Consider the following 20,062-nt stretch of genomic DNA (forward strand, 5'->3'; position numbering starts at 1 on the left):
GAGAGACAGAGAGGGGGAGAGAGAGGGAAACCCGGAGGGATGAATGTATCACAGGCGGCAAGCAGGGTAAAAGGAGCCACACAGTGGGGTCCCAGGGGGTCCGGCTACACTGCAGCTGGGAGGGGCGATTCCCAGCGTGGGCAGACAGACGCGCGCTCACAGTGTGGATGTCACGGGCCTGGCAGTGGCACGGGCTAGCCACCGAGTCCGAGCCCTCCCGACCCGCAGGGTATGAACTTGGGTGGCCAGTCTGGGCTACCGCCAGGGCTGCAAGGTCCATGCTGCTCGAGCTGAGCTAGCCCAGTCAATCTGCACGGGCCCCGGGCCGCCCAGTCACCCCTGACCCGGCCCCAGGCTGCCCCCTCACCCCATGCCACCTGCTTGCCCCGTGCCACTCCTGACCTGGCCCCATGCTGCCCAGTCACCCCAGCCCGGGCCCCAGGCCGCCTGCTCACCCTGTGCCGCCCCTGACCTGGCCCCAGGCCGCCCACTCGCCCCGTGCTGCCCCAGCCTGGGCCCCAGGCCGCCTGCTCACCCTGTGCCACCCCTGACCCGGCCCCAGGCCGCCTGCTCGCCCGGTGCCGGCCCTGACCTGGCCCCAGGCCGCCTGCTCGCCCGGTGCCGCCCCTGACCCAGGCCCCGTGCCGCCTGCTTGCCCGGTGCCGCCTGGCTGACGCTCACTCACCATGATCTGCACCTGTCCGTTCTTGCAGGAGTCGGGCGAGTTCTCGTTCTCGTCGCTCTTGCACACCCCGATCTGGCACTTCACGACATCCTGCACCTGGGCGAGGCAGAGGCTGCGGTTACTGCCCTGGGGGCTGGCAGCGAGAGGGGGCCCCTGCTGCCCTGCCCCTCACAAATGATTACTAGGGTCAATAAGCCATCTGGATCCGCCCGGCCAATCCTCACACCCTGCTAGGATCCACCCCACCAATCCTCACGCCCCAATCTGCCCATCTGATCCCCTAGCCTGGTGCTGGGCAGTAACTGGGGCCGAGGGCAGGTCAGTCTCCATCTGCTCTTTGAGGCCTTGGACCCTAGGCTGGAGCTGACCGCACAGCGCCAGCTGGAGATCTAGGGGCGAGGACACTTGCCCGCTTGGAGCTGGACTGAGCCCCAACCCCTGCAGAGGAGCCAGCGTGAGGACAGGGCCCCCTTAGCCCCTCTATGCAGGGGGAACTTCAGCCACCTCTTGCTCTCCTGCGTCTTGTGGGACCTCTGCCCTGGCACTGCCATGAGCATCTTTCCTACACCCTCCTGGCACCTGGGCAGTGCGAGCCACTGGGCCCCCCGCCCTGATGGGAACCTTCAGCCGGCAGCCGGCCACAATCTCTCCCTCCCTAGCTCTGTGCCCATCTGTAATGCTCTGACCAGCGCCTGCTGCCGTGTGAGCTGTTACCTCGGAGATATTTATAGACTGGCCCCGTCTCTCCAGAGACTCCTCTTTACTAGACTCTATAAATCCTACGTCCCTCGGCTCGCCCTCCTGACCCTCCGCTCCGGCCGCCCTGCTTGGCATTCCAATGCGAGGCTGCTGTTGCTAACTTTCCCAGGTGGTTACAAGGACAGAGCCATCAGGCGCTCCCAGGACGGGCTGGAAGCTCTTAACGATAGACCTTGCATGCGCGCTCTCTCTCTGTTTATAGAGCTGCCATTCGCAGTGCATCATGCTAAGATAAATGGGCACCCAAGGGAGCTCCGGAATGCAGAGGGATGGGCTCGGAAGGACGCGGTTCTCTCCAGACGGGTGATGGACAGAACTCCATCCCCTCCCACCCTCCGGAGCTGGGCAACTCCATTAAGATTTAGTGTTCCATTTGGAGCATAAAGCCGTAATTTGGTCTGGTGTGTGATAGCTGCCTTCAGCCAGGATTGTGGGCTTTGATTACAAGATGCATTCGCTTTGCCTACTGTCTCCACAACAGTGCGTCTACACACAAAGGGCCCCCTTTCCACAGTGGGACCCCACCCCGCCCCTGCATCAGCGAAGCGGGTGTGCAAACCCTCAATCCCTGGCAACGGGTTGTGCAAAGAGCGCAGGGCTACTTGTTCCACCAGGTGTGTGGGGGCAGACCCAATGAGACCCCTTTTTCTGCAGAAGGAGTGGAAAGCAGTGTGCAGCCTGGGCGTGTACAAGGCGTGTGCAAATCCAGGGGCAGGCTGAGCCACGGACAGCTGGAGGAAGAGAAGGGCAGATGGAACCTCAGCCCACGGATCAGACCAGCAGCACGGATGAGGGCTGTGCGCGTGAGCTCTGAGGGGAGGGCAGGGCAGCGTGGGGCCCCACCTCTCGGCGTAGGAAGCAGTGCACGGTGATGATGACGAAGCCCTGCACCGAGTTGAAGACGGCGAAGAGGACCTGGAAGAGGATGGAGCGCCGGTCGGTCATGGCGAGCACGGCCGACATCCAGGTGAGCGCCAGCAGGGGCAGGACCACGCAGGAGCTCCACAGCGATGCCCTGGGCGGGGAGAGGGAGGGACGAGGGTGAGACAGACGAGCCCCGGAGCCAATCAGGGGGGAGGCTGCTGTTTAAAAGGAATGGCAGCCGTTCCCAAGGGAGCTGTGGGAGCCCAGTTGTCCAAAGGGCTAGGAACAGCAGCAAGTGCTTTACGCCTGCCCTCCCTGCGGTATCGCTGGCGAGAGCTGAGAGATCCCGCCTGTCGCCCGACACATCTCCCACTCGCACGCGCAGCCCCCCTGGCACTGTGCAATGGGGGCATCCCGGCACCGCCCCTCCCGGCACAGCCCAGCCAGTTCCTGGCCTCTCTGCCAAGGCTGCCAGACTGCGTGCCAGCTTCTCTGATGGGGGCACGGAAGAGAGACCCAGCAAACTCGGTTCAGGCAGGCCATCACCACCATTCTCAGACTGACCTGGCTTTGAGCCAGGCTCTGAATCCCTTTCCCCTGAGCTGTTCAGCGCTGCATTCCCCAACTGCATTAAGGCCCAGAGTTTTAAAGGTATTTAGGTCTAAATCCTATTGACCGTCAAAGGGATTTTGGCTCCTCAGTGCCTAAATCCCTTCTGAAAAGGAGCCTGAGGCTCCTAAATCAATTAGGCATTGCAATGCTGAGTGCAGCAATGCTTGAACACCTTTAAAAATTTGGGCCTAAGAGCCCATCCCCTCCCGGGGTGAGAAAGACCTGCATCAACTGAGGAAGCTTGTAGCTTTGCCTACGGCGCCCGAGCCGATGCCCCAGCTTGCGTGGATGAAGCATGCAAACTCCTGCAGAAGTGAGCCAGGCTCCTCTGCATGCAGAGAACAGAGAGGCAGGGAGAACGGCTCATGCACTCGGCTCATTAGATTTAACTATCTTCTCATTCGAACCTCTCCTCTTGCTGCCCTGTTCAGCAGTTGAAAGCTCATTAAGTGACAGGCAGAAGGCAAAGCCTCCCGGAGATTTAAGGAAGAGAAGTTGCAGAGTTGGGAACGGAGAGCCCGGCCTGCCTTGCCATGATACGGGTCTCGGCCAGCTCCGGGGCTGCATACGGCCCAAGGCACTCAGATCCTGGCCTTGGGTTACAGCTAAAAGGTCCTTCCCCCCCAGCGTTAGGGGGAAGCTGAGATAGCGGGAGGAGAATGAAACCTGAGGGCCGGGTCTGATCTCGAATGCGCTGGGCTCCAATTCCCAACTGCTCCGGCCCTTGGGCCAGACGTGCAAGGAAGCGCTCGGCGCATGTCAATGAGCTGAGTCATCATTTATACCAGTGCAAAATGGGCGCAAAAATGCCTTTTGCGCCGATGCGAAACCATAGGCAAGGTGCAGGGCAGGGCTGGATGAGGCCCACTGCGTTTACACTGGTGTGGCTACTGGTTTGAGTGGAGTCACTCCTGATTTGCACCAGCGTGCGAGAGAATCGGGCCCGCTGGGGAAACCAGCAGGAGCGCCTCCCTCCTCATTGCAGGTGGCTAGTGGCCTTTCTTCCACTGAGCCCTGTATTCCTAAGACAACGTTCCAGGCGGAACGCTGATGCCAGATGCCGTTAGCAGAGTGATGCAAGATAAGCCGGGGCCGGCACGAAGCGTGTGCACGTGCCTCTCTCTCTTGCCGTGAATAGCAGCAGAAGAATGAGAAAGGATTCTGGGGGAGGACGCGGGGGAACGAGATGATAGAGCGCAGACAGATTAACCACGCCATGGAGATAGCCAGCTAGCAACTCCCCTGCACCCCAGCCATGCACGCGGACTGGCAGTCGCGGAGCACGCCCCTGCGCGGGGAGACTCCAGGGGTTCACTCCAGGCCTCCCCTGAAAGGCTGGCAGGGATCCCACAAGCCCTGGGAGGATCAGTGGGTGCAGAGAGGAGCCCAATGTGAGAGGGTGACGCATGAGTTAGAACGACCTGGGGGGGGGGGGGGGCTACAGGGTGCATGATGCATGGGGGAGTGCAGGGGGGCTATGGAGGTGTATGGGGGCGCACGTGGGTGCAATGTAGGTTTGAGAGCCTGAAACCCCCCGCCCCATTCCTGCGTTCTCTGCCCAAGCACAAGGATTTTGGTCTTTAAAAAAAGGATTTTTAAAATTGTGCTTTTGGGGGATTTTCCCAACAGTGTGGCTGTGCCGCTCCCCGGGGTCTCCGGCTGCTGTCAGCAACATCGTCACCAGCGTCCCAGTGTTAGGGGCAGTGGCACCAGCAGCCCTGCCCCGGGGCCTGGGTGGGAACATTCTCATCAGCTGCTGGGTTCCGCCTCCAGTCACGGAGAGCGAGGGCCCCCTTTCGCGTCCCAGCAGAGCCAGCCTGGCAGCCCTGGAGACTGGACTCAGCGTCCCTGGTTTCCCTTGGAGGGCAGCCAGGCCCCCATGGGACATTCCCGCAGCCACCTCTCTGCTGTGACTGCCGAGGACACATCACCCTGGGGATTCTGGTGGCAGGAACCACTCGGCCTCTGGACTGTGACCCACCAACCCCCAGAAACGGACCATCTGCTGCCACGAGCAGGATTCAAACCAGCGGTGGAGAGGGGAACGGCTCTGTAAGGCACTGCCAGCCCCGCTGAGCCGCGGAAAAGGAACTTACCTAGCCCCCCTTGAGCCCCATGTCCTGCCACCACATGGGGTACAGGCTCCCTGCAGCAAGGACGTGGGATGTGGAGTATCAATCCACCCCCCCGGAGCTTTTTAGCTCTTTGCTACCTTCCTGGACTGGCTGCCCTCTTCCACTCGCCCCCAGCTGGTCCCGGCTCCCAGCCCCTGCTCATCTCCTCGTCCCCTCTTCCCCCTCACTGATCCCTCTTCCCCCACAATCCGCGCCCTCCCCTAGGCCTGGGACCCCAGTCTGGGGAGCTGGCTGCTAATGGCTGCAAAGCCAGCGTCCCCCCATCCCCACCCCCACGAGGGACCTGCCCCAGGCGACGTGTTATTTGATGAGCGGCAGTGAACATGCAGGAGTGACGGGTCTCTCACACACACACACACACACACACACAGGGCCCCACGCCAGCCACCGCGAGACAGAGCCCCAGACACAGAGCCGAGACAGCGAGCGCAGCAGACGCAGGACCCGGAGCAGCTCCGAGCACACGGCATTCTCCAGCCCCGGGGAGAGAGTTGAACGGCTGAGCGCCCATCAGGCAATACCCCCCTCCCTCCCTCCCGCCCCCCGTGCTCCGGCCGGCGGGAGAATGCTGTGCTCTCAGGTCACGGGCAGCGCAGCCACACACGACAGCGCGAGCGGGCACAAAGGGCGCAGGCTGAGAGACTAACATGGCGCTGCTGGCAGTGGCGGAGGTCAGGGCGGTGCTGGACACCACGCCGCATTTGGTGCATTTCAGTAGCAGGCGGCCGCAGGCGGGCTGCTTCCAGCTGAGCGCCCCACCCCCCATGGGAGAGCCACGCGCCGGCCAGGGGGCGGGGAGGGGCGGGAAGCGAGGGCACGAGGCAGCGAGACAGGCGGGAGGGGACGGACGGACACATACACCAAGCAAATGAGAAAAACAGAGAGAGAGAGAGAGAGAGAGAGAGAGAGAGATTGTTAGTTGCAGGCCGGCACACTGGATGGTTAGTGACTAGCAAGGGGCCTGCAGCTCTCGCTGGGGGACGGCTGGGGGCTCGGCCCCTTTGTCTGGGGGGCTCTGCAGTAGGATCCCCTCTTTCCCTGTATGACGGGCAAGCCCCTCCCCCGTCCGAGTGCAGCTCTGTGACAATGCGTGGGGGAGAGGTTCGGGAGCCTGGCTACCCCACTGGTAACGGGTGCAGGACCGTGGGCACTTCTGGGTAACAGACAACGGGGCACAAACTGCCCCCTCGCTGCAGCCATCAGCTCAGCGCCAACCCCCCATTCTGTCTCCCGAGGCCTCCAGCTAAGCCTGCTGGGCGTGGCTGGGGTGCTGGGGTACAGGGTGCCGATGGGTGGCTGGGGTGTGTCTCATCTGGTGGGGGATGTCTCTCTAGATCGGGGGACGGCTCATCTGCAGGGTGGGGATGGTGTGTTGCTGGAGCTGGGGGTGAGGGGCACCCCCTGGAAATCCATACTCCACCACCACTCCCCTCTTAGGGTATGTCTACACTACAGGATTAATTCGAATTTATATAATTCGACTTTAGGAAACCGATTTTGTAAAATCGAATGTATTCGGCCACACTAGGCACCATTAATTCGGTGGTTTGCGTCCAAGCTACCATAGTAGCATCGATTTCCAGAGCGTTGCATTGTGGGTAGCTTTTACATAGCTATCCCATAGTTCCCGCAGTCTCCACCCCCCTTGGAATTCTGGGTTGAGACCCCAGTGCATGATGGGGCCAAAAACATTGTCGCAGGTAGTTCTGGGTACAGCCTCCCCCTCCCTCCCTGAAAGCAACGGCAGACAACCATTTCGCGCCTTTTTTCCTGAGTGAACTCTGCAGACTCCATTCTGCATCAAGCATGGATCCCGTTGTGCTCCAGAACGCAGTCTTGAACATTATAAACACCTCGCGCTTTCTCGTGGAGTTTATGCTTACACAGGACCAGAAAAAAGAGGCGAGGAGGAGGAGGAGGCGGCGATTGCAGCGCAGCGACCAGCGTGATGAGGACATGGACACGGACACAGAATTCTCTGAGACCGCGGGCCCCGGTGCTTTGGAGATTATGATGTTAATGGGCCAGGTTATAGGCTTTGAACGCCGATTCTGGGCCCGGGAAACAAGCACAGACTGGTGGGACCGCATAGTGTTGCAGGTGTGGGACGATTCCCAGTGGCTGAGAAACTTTCGCATGCGTAAGGGCACTTTCATGGAACTTTGTGACTTGCTTTCCCCTGCCCTGAAGCGCCAGAATACCAAGATGAGAGCAGCCCTCACAGTTGAGAAGCGAGTGGCGATAGCCCTGTGGAAGCTTGCAACGCCAGACAGCTACCGGTCAGTCGGGAATCAATTTGGAGTGGGCAAATCTACTGTGGGGGCTGCTGTGATGCAAGTAGCCAAAGCAATCACGGAGGTGCTGCTACGAAAGGTAGTGACTCTGGGAAATGTGCAGGTCATAGTGGATGGCTTTGCTGCAATGGGATTCCCTAACTGTGGTGGGGCGATAGATGGAACCCATATTCCTATCTTGGCACCGGAGCACCAGGGTACCCAGTACATAAACCGCAAGGGGTACTTCTCAATGGTGCTGCAAGCACTTGTGGATCACAAGGGACGTTTCACCAACATCCATGTGGGCTGGCCGGGAAGGGTTCATGACGCTCGCGTCTTCAGGAACACCAATCTGTTTAAACGGCTGCAGCAAGGGACTTACTTTCCGGACCAGAAAATAACCGTGGGGGATGTTGAAATGCCAATTGTTATTCTTGGGGACCCAGCCTACCCCTTAATGCCATGGCTCATGAAGCCATACACAGGCAGCCTGGACAGGAGTCAGGAGTTGTTCAACTACAGGCTGAGCAAGTGCAGAATGGTGGTAGAATGTGCATTTGGCCGTTTAAAAGGTCGCTGGCGATCCTTATTGACTCGCTCAGACCTCAGCCAAACCAATATCCCCATTGTTATTACTGCTTGCTGTGTGCTTCACAATCTCTGTGAGAGCAAGGGGGAGACCTTTATGGCAGGGTGGGAGGCTGAGGCAAATCGCCTGGCTGCTGATTACTCGCAGCCAGACACCAGGGCGATTAGAAGAGCACACGATGAAGCGCTGCGCATTAGGGAAGCTTTGAAAACCAGTTTCATGACTGGCCAGGCTACAGTGTGAAATTTATGTTTGTTTATCCTTCCTGAAAACCCGCCCCCTTTATTGACTCATTCTCTGTAAGGAACCCACCCTCCCCCTTCCCCCAGCTTGCTTTCAAAGGAAATAAAGTCACCATTGTTTAAAAATCATTTATTCTTTATGAATTGATTAGAAAAAGAGGGAGAGAACCTGAGTGGGGTTTGGGAGGAGGATCAGCGGGAAGGAAAAGCCCAGTAAAAAAAGGTTAAGAAAATGGCAGCCTTTTGCTTGGGCTGTCCACTGGGGTGGAATGGGAGGGTGTACGGAGCCTCCCCCCCCCGTGTTCTTACACATCTGGGTGTGGAGGCTATGGAAAATGGTGAGGAGGTAGGGGGGTTATACAGGGGCTGTAGCGGCACAGAACCTGAGTGGGGTTTGGGAGGAGGATCTGCGGGAAGGAAAAGCCCAGTAAAAAAAGGTTAAAAAAATGGCAGCCTTTTGCTTGGGCTGTCCACTGGGGTGGAATGGGAGGGTGTATGGAGCCTCCCCCCCCGTGTTCTTACACGTCTGGGTGTGGAGGCTATGGAACATGGTGAGGAGGTAGGGGGGTTATACAGGGGCTGTAGCGGCACTCGGTTCTCCAGCAGCCGTTCCTGAAGCTCCACCAGACGCCGGAGCATGTCTGTTTGCTCACGCAGCAGCCCCAGCGTTGCTTCCCGACTCCTCTGATCTTCCTGCCGCCACCTCTCATCTCGAGCGTCTCTCCTCTCCTCACGTTGGTCCCTTCTGTCCTCACGTTGGTCCCTCATGTCCTCACGTTGGTCCCTCCTGTCCTCACGGTCACTGGCTTCTTTCCTATACTTGCAAACCGTCTCCTTCCACTCATTCAGATGAGCTCTTTCATTCCTGGTGGATTGCATGATTTCGGAAAACATCTCTTCTCTCGTTTTTTTTTTACGACGCCTTATCTGGGATAGCCTTCGGGAAGGAGGAGGGAGGCTTGAAACATTTGCACCTGCTGGAGGGAGTGAAAAAAGGAGAGAATTTTTTTAAAAGATACATTTTTCAGAACAATGCTTATACTCTTTCACGGTGTATACTATTCACATTACATAGCACATGTGATTTCTGTGCAAGGTCGCATTTTGCCTCTTAATATTGAGTGCCTGTGGCTTTGCTGCTAGACATCACAGACGCAGGTCGGGGCAACAGAATTCACCTTGCATGCTGCCATGGTAAGCCACTGTCTTTAGGCTTCTGCGCCCTGCTTTCCCACATACCAAGCAAAGCCCGTTGTGCTGCAGTTTTCCTGTTAGCTTGTTTTCTGCTGCTGAAGGTTAACACCCCCCCCCCCATCCAATTCTCTGGGATGAGTGCTTTATCCCTCCCCCCACCGCGTGGCTGGTATCAGGGAAGATCCCTGCAGGAACCAAACTAACACCCCCCCCCCCCCACCCGCCATGAATTCTCTGGGATGAGTGCTTTATCCCTCCCCCCACCGCGTGGCTGGTATCAGGGAAGATCCCTGCAGGAACCAAACTAACACCCCCCCCCCCACCCGCCATGAATTCTCTGGGATGAGTGCTTTATCCCTCCCCCCACCGCGTGGCTGGTATCAGGGAAGATCCCTGCAGGAACCAAACTAACACCCCCCCCCCCACCCGCCATGAATTCTCTGGGATGAGTGCTTTATCCCTCCCCCCACCGCGTGGCTGGTATCAGGGAAGATCCCTGCAGGAACCAAACTAACACCCCCCCCCCCCACCCGCCATGAATTCTCTGGGATGAGTGCTTTATCCCTCCCCCCACCGCGTGGCTGGTATCAGGGAAGATCCCTGCTAGCAAAACGCGAAAAACTCTGGGCCAATCCTCCCCCCCCCCTTGCACTTGGCTAAATGCAGGGAAGGATTTCTTTTCAGCCACAGGCAAACAGCCCAGTAGGAACGGCCACCTCAGTCCCCTTAATTAAATTCCCTTATTTCAACCAGGTTACCCTAAGCGATATCACTCTCCTGAGGATTACACAGCAAGATAAAGAACGGATGTTGCTTGAATGCCAGCAAACACCGGGACCATACGCTGCCAGGCTCTGTCAGGCAATGATACCAGATTACTTGCTACTAGCATGGCGTGGTCAAGTGTCCTACCATGGAGGACGGAATAAGGCTGCACTGCCCAGAAACCTTGTGGCAAGGCTTTTGGAGTACCTCCAGGAGAGCTTCATGGAGATGTCCCTGGAGGATTTCCGCTCCATCCCCAGACATGTTAACAGACTTTTCCAGTAGCTGTACTGGCTGCGAATGCATCCCAAGTGCTCAGGGCAAATTAATCATTAAAAATGCTTGCTTTTAAACCATGTTTTCTATTTTAAAAGGTAAACTCACCTGAGGTCCCTTCCATGGGGTCATGGTCTTGGGTGCTGGCTTGGGAGGCTTGGGAGGGTACTTCAGTCAGGGTGAGAAACAGTTCCTGGCTGTTGGGGAGAACGGAGAGCTGGGTGCTCTCTGCCAGCTCGTCCTCCTCCTCCTCCTCTTCCCCTTCCATGGAATCATCAGGTGTACCTGATGAGATTATCCCCAGCTCGGAATCCACAGTCAGAGGTGGGGTAGTGGTGGCGGCCCCCCCTAGAAATGCATTTAGCTCAGCGTAGAAGCGGCATGTCCGCGGCTCTGACCCGGAGCGACCGTTTGCCTCCTTTGCTTTTTGATAGGCTTGTCTGAGCTCCTTGACTTTCACGCGGCACTGATCTGTGTCCCTATTGTGGCCTCTCTCCATCATGCCCTTGGAAATTTTTTCATAAGTTTTGGCATTTCGTCTTTTCGAACGCAGTTCAGCTAGCACTGAATCCTCTCCCCATATAGAGATCAAATCCAGTACCTCCTGTACGGTCCATGCTGGTGCTCTTTTTCGATTATCAGCCTGCATGGTTACCTGTGCTGATGAGCTCTCTGTGGTCACCTGTGCTCTCCACGCTGTGCAAACAGGAAATGAAATTCAAATGTTCCCGGGGCTTTTCCTGTCCACCTGGCCAGTGCATGCGAGTTCAGATTGCTGGCCAGAGCGGTCACAATGGTGCACTGTGGGATAGCTCCTGGAGGCCAATAACATCGAATTGCGGCCACACTAACGCTAATTCGAATTGACAAATTCGATTTTGGCGCTACTCCGCTCGTCGGGGTGGAGTACAGAAATCGAATTAAAGGGCCCTTTAATTCGAATTAAATGGCTTCGTTGTGTGGACGGTTCCAGAGTTAATTCGAATTAAAGCCACTAAATCCGAATTAAAGGTGTAGTGTAGACCAGGCCTTAGCTATGTGAGCTGGGAGCCTGCTGAGGACTGGACAGACTTCACTTCACTTGTGAATGGTTGGAGCCGCGCCCAGGTGCAGCTGGGGGGTGCACTGACAGAACCAAGGTGAGGAGGGGGGCTCTTAACAATCTGAGCCTCCAGCCTCCTAGAGCAAATGGGACATGCACTGCACAGCTCCTCCTGACTGTACCTGGGTTGCCAAGGAGCAGAGGGTATTACCTGCCTGCATGTGCCCTCCCACTCGCCCGCCCCACACGGGGGCAGCCCCAGGGGGCACTTACCCGGCCCGCTGCTTTTTGGACTTATCTGAAATGCCGTCCCGAGACATGAGCTTGTTGAAGACAATGATCCCAATGAGCATGTTCACCTGGGTCGGGAGGGAAAGAGACAGAGCCCGGTTGAGGAGCAGGGTGGTGACCCCACACAGGGGACCCAGCGCTGGGCAGCGCCCTCCCCTCCTGCTCCGCCCCCACCCCAGGGCCAGGGAGGGACTGGCCTTTGTGGGGAGTTCAGAGAGATTGTGGGGAGAGCGCAGCGGCAGGCTCTGGGCTGGGAACGGGCTGGGGTCAGGGGAGGAGAAACAGGGTTGTGGGGTGCGAGGGGGAGGGGCTCCCTGGGGCTGGGGGGGCGCCGAGGGGGAGACGGCAAGAGACAGGGGTTGGTTTTTTCCTTCAGCCAAAGACGTGCTCCCAAAGAGCAAACACGTACCAGCACGATGACGGCAGCGGGGCCGACGAAGGCATAGAGCAACCCGCCTTCCAGGGAGAGCCAGCAGCTGCAGAGGGAACACGGCGCCATTAGGGGAGATGGGATCTCCTCCCTGCCTCCCCACACTGACCACGGCCCGTCTCCTACCAGGGAGCCTGGTTCCTCGCCCCGCAGCCCCAGCCAAGGCTGGTGTACGGGGGAGCCCCTGGAGCCCCAGCCCCCCGTGCACCCCCACCCGGGCTCCATTCCAACACTCACTAGCTCGCTGTTCCGTAGCCTTTGGTCCGAGTGAAGCCGACAGAGACTGCAACCACCAGGGCCGGCAAACCTGGCGGGGGAGATGAGACAATGGCCAGGATCTGCAGAGGGGCTCAGCACCCACCTGCCCCACTGACACCAGTGGGGAACCTCCCTCCATTTCCTCCCCACTGACACCAGTGCAGCATCCCGCCCCCGTGGCGAACAACGGCGAGTACCCTACTGATCCCCTGAACAGTAAGAGCTGCTAGGAGCAGAGCCCGGGGGAAGATCTGCCCCTGCACCCCCACAGGTCAGCAAGGGCCGTGTCTATAGACCCAGGGCAGCAGCTGGAGAGCAGAGACAGAGCATGCAGTGACCGATGCATCAGCAGGGGGCCCCAAGCCACCCAGCAGCGATGGGGGGCTGGGATGTACAGCACCAGCACATCTAGATGTGAAACAGCGCAGCGACCCACGGCACCTCTGGGTTCACTCTGCCCTGATGAGAGCGGGGCTAGTCACATAGCTCAGGGGCTGGGGTGAGGGTCAGAGCAGGGACTCCTGGCTTCTATTCCCAGCTCTGACACTGATTTGCTGCGCGGCCTTGGGCAAGTCACTTTCCTGCTCTGTGCCTCAGTTTCCCCACCTGTGAAATGGGGGTGATAATCCTTAGCTCGCCCGGAGGCGGGGTCTGAGTGTGACCACCATTAACTCACGAGTGCAAGGTGCTTCCCTCTGTTCTGACCACTAGACCCCGCCCCTTCCTTGAGCAGGACCTGCTGTTCGCGGGGAAGGCGAGCGAGGCCTCTTACCCCATCCCAGGCACAGGAAGCGCTTCCTGACCAGGCGTGTGCGGATCCTGCCGATCACGGCCAGGTAGGACTGCCAGGCCTCGGTCAGCACCCAGCAGAAGGATGAGAGGAAGAAGAAATGCAGAAATGCGGCTGTCATGGTGCACACGCCCTGCAAGGAGAGAGAGAGACGGCAATCAACACAGGCGCGCCGCACGGAGGCCTGGGGGTGCTCGGGCCTCTCGGGATCTGGCTCTAGCAGAGCCCTCGGGCATCCCACACTCCCCGGCGTTGTTAATAATGGGCCGGATTCCCCCTGAATTCGATGGCGTAAATCAGGAACAACTCCACGGAAGCCAATGAGTAGGAGCGGCGTAAGCCAGAGAGGTGCGCAGCCCAATGCTCTCATGGCTTGGATGCATCGTGCACTCCAATCTCTGGTAACAGGCGTGCCGCTGGCAGACCAGGTGCCAGCTCCTGGCAAGGTTCCCACGGCGAACGCTGACAGCTCCAGAGCTGGGCTCCGTCCGGCTCACCTGTGTGTTAGCAGGGCCCAAACAGGTATTAGATTGTAAGAAAGCTTGTGAGTCGCTGCCTGAATTAACCTCACTTATAACACACGGTAAGGTAATATCTCAGCGGTTGTATTCTGAGCCTGTGAACATCACCAGGCAGGAGAGAGACATTAATTAGTGTGGCATTAATTAGGCCGATCTTCCCAAAAGGAGAGGTCCATCGATACCAGATGGACCACTGGGGGATGGTGCACCTGGAATTTCCCTGCCTACCCTCCACAAGAGAACAAAAGAGTTTTGTGACTCTGCTCTCCTCCTCCTCCCCAGGAAGATGAGTCACGCCAGCCGATTCCTCCCATCAGCTGAGTTTGCAGCTCAGGGCACATGGCAGGAGGGGGATAAAAACCCCAGACAAAAGGAACTTGGTCTCTCTGTGCTGCTTGGAATCTGGGGACCAAATGTTTCTAGGCACACGCAAGAGATCCCCAGCGGCTCAGCCTGGGTTAGCCCTAAGGGATGTGTAGAACATGCTCATACTAGAAGCTTTTATTGCCTTTTGAAACTTGAGATTGTAACTCATTTGTGTGGCTGTTTAACCTTGTCAAGGCCGCTCTGGTTTCCTTTTCCTAGCTCATAAATCTTTAGCTAGTTTAGTACAGGACTGGCTACAAGCGTCGTCTTTGGTGTGAGATCTGGGGTGCAACAGGGGGCCTGCTGCAGCTACATCCCAGTCCTGCAAGGGCATTGCGTTTATGGGGGAGTGGATGGTGCATTCCTAATACGCCGGGGGCCACCTCTTTGGCAATGCCGTAAACACCCACCAGAGCATTCGGCCACAAGGGAGCGGAGTCCACCCTTTGAGTAGAGACCAGGGGCTGCTCTCTGGCCCCCATCGCGGCAGTGTCTGAGACCCTCATGGATTTATCCTCACACCCCTTGTGCAGGGAAGGATTATCCCCATTTGGGGAAACTGAGGCACGAAGCAGGGCAGTGATTCAGCCAAGGCCCCACAGCAACTCAATGGCAGAAGTGGGGACAAAAAACAGTTCCTCTGAGTCCCGAACCAGCGAATCATCCACAAGACCCACAGAGCCATCCCTCTCTGAGAGCCAGCACGAGCTCAGCATTTGCGGGGAGGATCCCCTGGCAGCTGAATCCACTGGACGTGACAAAGCCACCGTGAGCCGTCAACCCCACACTGACTTAATCCAAATCCCATCTGCCTCTGCAGCCAGCGAGGGAATCCGGGAGAGAACACGCGGCCCTGGGGCCCAAGCCACACCACAGAGATGGTATCAGCAGGCAAATGTTTCAGCACACGGTCCTTCCTTACTGTGCAGGGCCAACACACAGCGCTGGGACACACACTGCTGAGACATGCTCTCACACACACTGGGACACAGACAACCTCCCCCTGCCCCCCGAGCACTGGAACATGTGCGTACACACACACACACAGAGTGCTGGGACATAGGCACACACACACTCAAACCACTGGGACACAAATGAACACACACGTACACAGAGTGCCGGGATACAGGCACAAAAGGGGCCAGGACACACAAGCACACCACGCCTGCCTGAGGTACACCTGGGCACAACCAAAACATCCTACACCTGGGGTGCATTCACACAGACCCCCAAATGCACTGCACACATCTGGTAATGTCTGGGACACAATGCATGCAAGCGCAAGCTGCATCTGGGAGACATACACACACACACCGGGGTGCCCAGGTTTGTAAGACAGTGGGAAAAATACAATTTTGGCCTCCACCAAATGGCTCTCAAAACACAAAGGGTGGGAAACCACCAAAAGGCAGCCAGCTCTGGGGCAGAGCGCAGCAGCACATAACACCCCGGTGTGGGGAGGGCACATGGGAGCCAGAGGCAGCATCCCCCTAAATCTCCCTGAGAGCCCTCTGAGCTCATGGATGGTCACACAGCGCAGGAACCTGTGTGGGCACCGTCTGCTGCAAGGAACCCGAGTCAGCCCTGCCGGAACTTGAACTGGGGTCTGCAGAAACTCCTCAGACCTGATGGTCCAGCCACTAAACCATCCCTACAAGGTGAGCAGCATGGCTGCAACCACAGTGGAATACAGGGCAGGCTGCCCTTAGGTTTGCTTGTGGCTCCCCACCTCTGCACCCCTGGCCAACGTACTCCGGCAATGCCCTGCCCCTCAGAGACGTCCCACCCTCCCCTGCAGACATGCTTCTGGCACGCGAGGGGTCCCGTCTCCAGAACGTCAAGAGACGCTGCCCCGAGGTGACACGCCAGGCGGCAGGAGGCTGCCCGCTAACACGCGTCCCAGAGAGCGCTGTGCTGCCTGGAGCTGGGGCGGGGCGGGGGGCACCGGCTGAAGCCTTTGGGCTGCATCCACGAAGCGCCCTGAAAGCTAAGCTCCCTCACTCCTTGGGGGATTCACATGGGATAAGCGAGGCTTGGCGCTAGGCAGAGCCGCCTTTATACATCGGGGCGACAAGGACCGGCCAGGGGGATGTATGGATGCTGGACTGGAAGAAATGTGCCAGGAACAAAGCGCCCGAAAGGTATCCCTGCAGCTGCGGAGAGAAGGGAATGCTGGGACAGCAGGCCCCGGGCCATGCTAACTGGGGCTCACTGGGGCCCCCTTGTTGTAGGGCAGGTAGTGCAGAGGCAGCCTGGACCACTGACAGGGTGGTGGGTAAGAGGGTGGGATGGGAGCCAAGCTATGGGGCCTACACGGTGAGCTCCACCGTGGTAAAGAGCCTGAATGTTCATAAAACCTCACAATAACCCACAGCAATCAACGGCCAGAGACCCAGACGACATCGGCACAACCCGAGTGCTCTTTTCCTTCCCCACCTTATGTCTCCCCTTTCCCTCCCCCCCTCTCCTTTTCCCTTCTGTCTAATCACAGTCTGGCGTAGCCCGCCAGGGCCGTGTATTCTGTAACACTGCCGTAAGCCCGAGGCAGGTAAAAGCAGTGCCAGAGACAGCCCGATGCTGGTAGGTTTGCCAGGCGTCCGAGCGGCCAAAGGGAGAGGGAATGAGGGGGACTGTTACAGCAAAAGCCTCACTTCAAACTTTACAATTCAGACGCTTTCCCCGTTTTTCTTTCTGCTCTTTGATAGAAGGTTAAAAGGGACGTTTAATGGGGTGTTCACCGGGGTCTAAGCAGGCCAAGGTCCCTGGATGCCGAGCCTTGTTGAGCAGGGTTTAATGTTGCACAGTGACTGGGTCATGTTAACACCTGTGACTTAGTCCATCAAAATTAACACAACAGGGAATATGGAGAATCACACCCCTTGCCCGGACAGGCCATGCCAGCCAGCCAGCCACAGTGCCAATCAGCCGGGCGCTGCTCCTGTTGCCGTTGGTGTCTTGGCTTCAGCCAACTCTCTCCCCAGAAGGGCTGCAAGGAGCAAGCTCTCCTCTCTCATGGGCAGCTGGAAACTCTCAGTGGCAGGAGTGAGCGCTCCCTACTCCAGGACAAGACGGGGATGGGTCCTTTCACTTCTCCGCTGCGCCTTGTCCTTCTATCCCTCTCTCTGTCCCTATAAGCAGCCCCCAGGTTCGCGCTAACTGTGCTCCCACGGGCTGGGGCGAGCAAGAGGCGCACACGAGCACACACACACCACCCAGTGCGACTCATCCCCACTCCACTGCCGCTTGCTTCCGTCGCTCTCAGGCGTTTGTCCAGGGGAGCCAACATTCCCAGGAGCGCAGCAGGGCACTGCCCCACAGAACGCCACCACACCTGGCGACGCATGCAGCAGGCACTGCCCACCTAGCACAACCAGCAGAGCTGGGGAGCGGAGGGGGGGTGGGTTGACTGGCTCATTCATGCTGCAGGGATTTGGGGCTGGGGGATGCCATTTGGGGGCCTCATCTGCCCTTTCCTCAATATTTATATCCATGAATTCACTGATGCAGAGTCACCTGGGGTGGCCAAGCAAGCTACTGTATCCTCTGGGCCACAGGACAACAGAGAGCTCTGTATCTAGAGCCCAGAGGATCCCAGAGCACTTCACCAGCTCCACTGGTCCAGGAGAGACTTCAGTCAGCACTGAAATGCAGCCACCTCTGGGACAGAGCACAGCAGCTGTTCTAACAGCACGCAGCAACACTGCAAAGCAATTCAGAACAGGGGACTGTTCAGCCGAAACAGCAGGATGCATCGATTTAAAGGCCATATCCTGCCATTCCAGGCTGTTCTGCCCACAGCTCTCTGGCTGTAATGCCCCAGGGAAATGTCCAGCAGGTGCCTGTCTCTCTCCAAGGAACACGGCGTGCCCTCACTGGGTGCCCAGCCAGGCAACGCCCCTTGGCAGCTGTAATGGGGCAGAAGCCCCGGAAGCCCTAGGCCAGACTCTCACCTTACTGAGCATATGGGATTGGCCCACCAGGATCAGCACGTTGGAAGCCAGGATGGAGACGCAGAAATTCAGCAGGATGATGGAGCGCTCCGACTTGATGAACCTGCAGGGAGGGCAGAGGGAGGCAGGTTGAAGGGGTCCTGGGGCTGGGCCCCTTGCAAACATCCTGGCCTGGTTTCTCTCTAGACCTAAGGTGGAGAATGCAGGAGAGGCTATGACGCAATAGACTAATGGTCTAATCAGTCTGGTAGCCCGTCTCCAACAGTGGACAATGGGGATATGTTAGAGGGCAGCACAGACCTTCATATAGTGCGTGGAGTGTGTTAGCAGGCAGGGACTGCCTTCCTGACCCCCGGCTGGGGATCAGTTTATGCCCTGAAGCATGAGGATGGAGAGTTTATTTTATCCTAGGGAGTGTGGCTCCAGGGGCTACCCCATTCATATAACAAATACCGACACTGGGATGAAACACCTGCACTTCCACAGCACTTGGGGAACACAATATGCTACACAAACGTGAACTAGTTAGGCCTTCCGACATCCCTGTGAGGTATGTGAGGGTACGTCTCTGCTGCAAAGCGAAGGTATGACTGCAGCATAGGTAGACATACCTGTGCCAGCTTTAATCTAGATGGTACCTAGGGTCTCTGGTGGGCTTGTACTCTAATCACTAGCCTGTGTCTACATCTACACTGCTACAGATATCCATGCTAGCTAGATTAAAGCTAACATGGCTATGCCTACCCCTGCTACCATCACAACTTCCCTTTGCAGTGTAGATGTACCCTGAGGGATACGGGGACTGCTTCACCTCTGGCAGAACTGCAGCCACTTCCGGAGCAGAACGTGGCGGCCATGTGAGGGTGCCCACCAACACAGCTCAGAGGCGATTTAGGGAAGCAGCCTATAAAATTTCCCTGAACTGAGATGTAAAAACGTTCAATATTAATTTTGGCTCTTTGACTTAATAGCATCCAGCAGCAGAGAGTCCCACAGGTGAACAATCCATCATGAGGGGAAGAAACAAATTCCTTTCCCCCTCCATTTCAGATGTGTTGAGCCCTTTTACTTTCAATTTCAGGACAGAGCAGCGAGCCCCACGGATCTTCTCTGCGCTGGGCGTTGTTTGTTGATAAACCTCCACCCTAACCGTCTCTTCCTCTTTTCCTTCGCAGACCGAGGTGCTCCTCCTGCAGACACTTCCATGCATGCTTCCTTGTGCACCCAGGCTCCATCGCATTCCCTAGCAGGGGTGTATGGGTGTGGAAAGGACTGCAGGATTGGGAGCTAACCTGCCCGAGGTGGAGCTTGCAAAGCTGACGAAGGTATTTGGACTCCTGGTTCCCGTTGCAGTGAACGGCATCAGCACTGAAAGCCTCATGCCCGTACAGCTCCTAGCACAATGGGGCCCTGAGCCCTGCCCGAGGTTGCTAGGTGCCACTGTACATTAACAGCCCTCTGACTCTCTCCTCAGGTGGACCCTCCCCCCACATCGCTGATGCGTCTAGCCAGGGGATCTCAGCAGCAAGGGAGGGCCTGATTCTGCTGTCCCTCTTGCTGGTGTAAATCGGGAGTGACTCCACTGAGCGGCACCGATGCCAGCGAGGCAGGATCAGGCCTTGCAGAGCCCTCCTGTCTCTGCCTCCTGCTTGTGGCAGCACCAGAATAGCCGCCCCAGCAGGACACTCCCATGCCCACCATTGTCTTTAATGCGCTAAGAGCTTTGTTCTTTTCCTGGAACAATACAGTCAATCACGCAGCGGCGAAGCTATTGCTTGTTTCCTCCCCACCCCCCACTGCTCTTCCTCCCTCTGCTCTCGGCACACGCTTCCCGGCTGCCCAACCCTCGCCTCTTCCCCTCCCGCTGCACGTGGGCCAACAAGGCCTCTCTCCCCCTGCGCATGCTGGGAGCAAAGAGGAGCCCTTGCCAGCTGCCCAGGGCCCCGCTCGAGGAGCACGGCCCTGGTCCTTGCTGGCACCCATCTCTGGGCCTTGCTCCTCCCCCAGGATGCCCGTG

General features: G+C 57.8%; 1 protein-coding gene across 1 annotated transcript in view; it reads right to left on the minus strand.

The window, feature by feature from the left end:
* ADGRB2 (adhesion G protein-coupled receptor B2) overlaps window positions 1–20,062 on the minus strand; it is a 74,788-nt gene that overhangs the window by 7,374 nt on the left and 47,352 nt on the right. The window contains exons 18-25 of the mRNA XM_065421890.1: window positions 18,046–18,148; window positions 13,191–13,341; window positions 12,398–12,467; window positions 12,140–12,206; window positions 11,713–11,798; window positions 5,703–5,801; window positions 2,288–2,459; window positions 686–781 (exon numbers count right to left, since the gene is read on the minus strand). Coding sequence (XP_065277962.1) covers window positions 686–781; window positions 2,288–2,459; window positions 5,703–5,801; window positions 11,713–11,798; window positions 12,140–12,206; window positions 12,398–12,467; window positions 13,191–13,341; window positions 18,046–18,148 — 844 coding nt within the window. The remainder of the gene's footprint in view (window positions 1–685; window positions 782–2,287; window positions 2,460–5,702; window positions 5,802–11,712; window positions 11,799–12,139; window positions 12,207–12,397; window positions 12,468–13,190; window positions 13,342–18,045; window positions 18,149–20,062) is intronic.

This window comes from Emys orbicularis, chromosome 23, assembly GCF_028017835.1.
Source record: "Emys orbicularis isolate rEmyOrb1 chromosome 23, rEmyOrb1.hap1, whole genome shotgun sequence".
In the NCBI taxonomy this organism is placed as follows: domain Eukaryota; kingdom Metazoa; phylum Chordata; order Testudines; family Emydidae; genus Emys; species Emys orbicularis.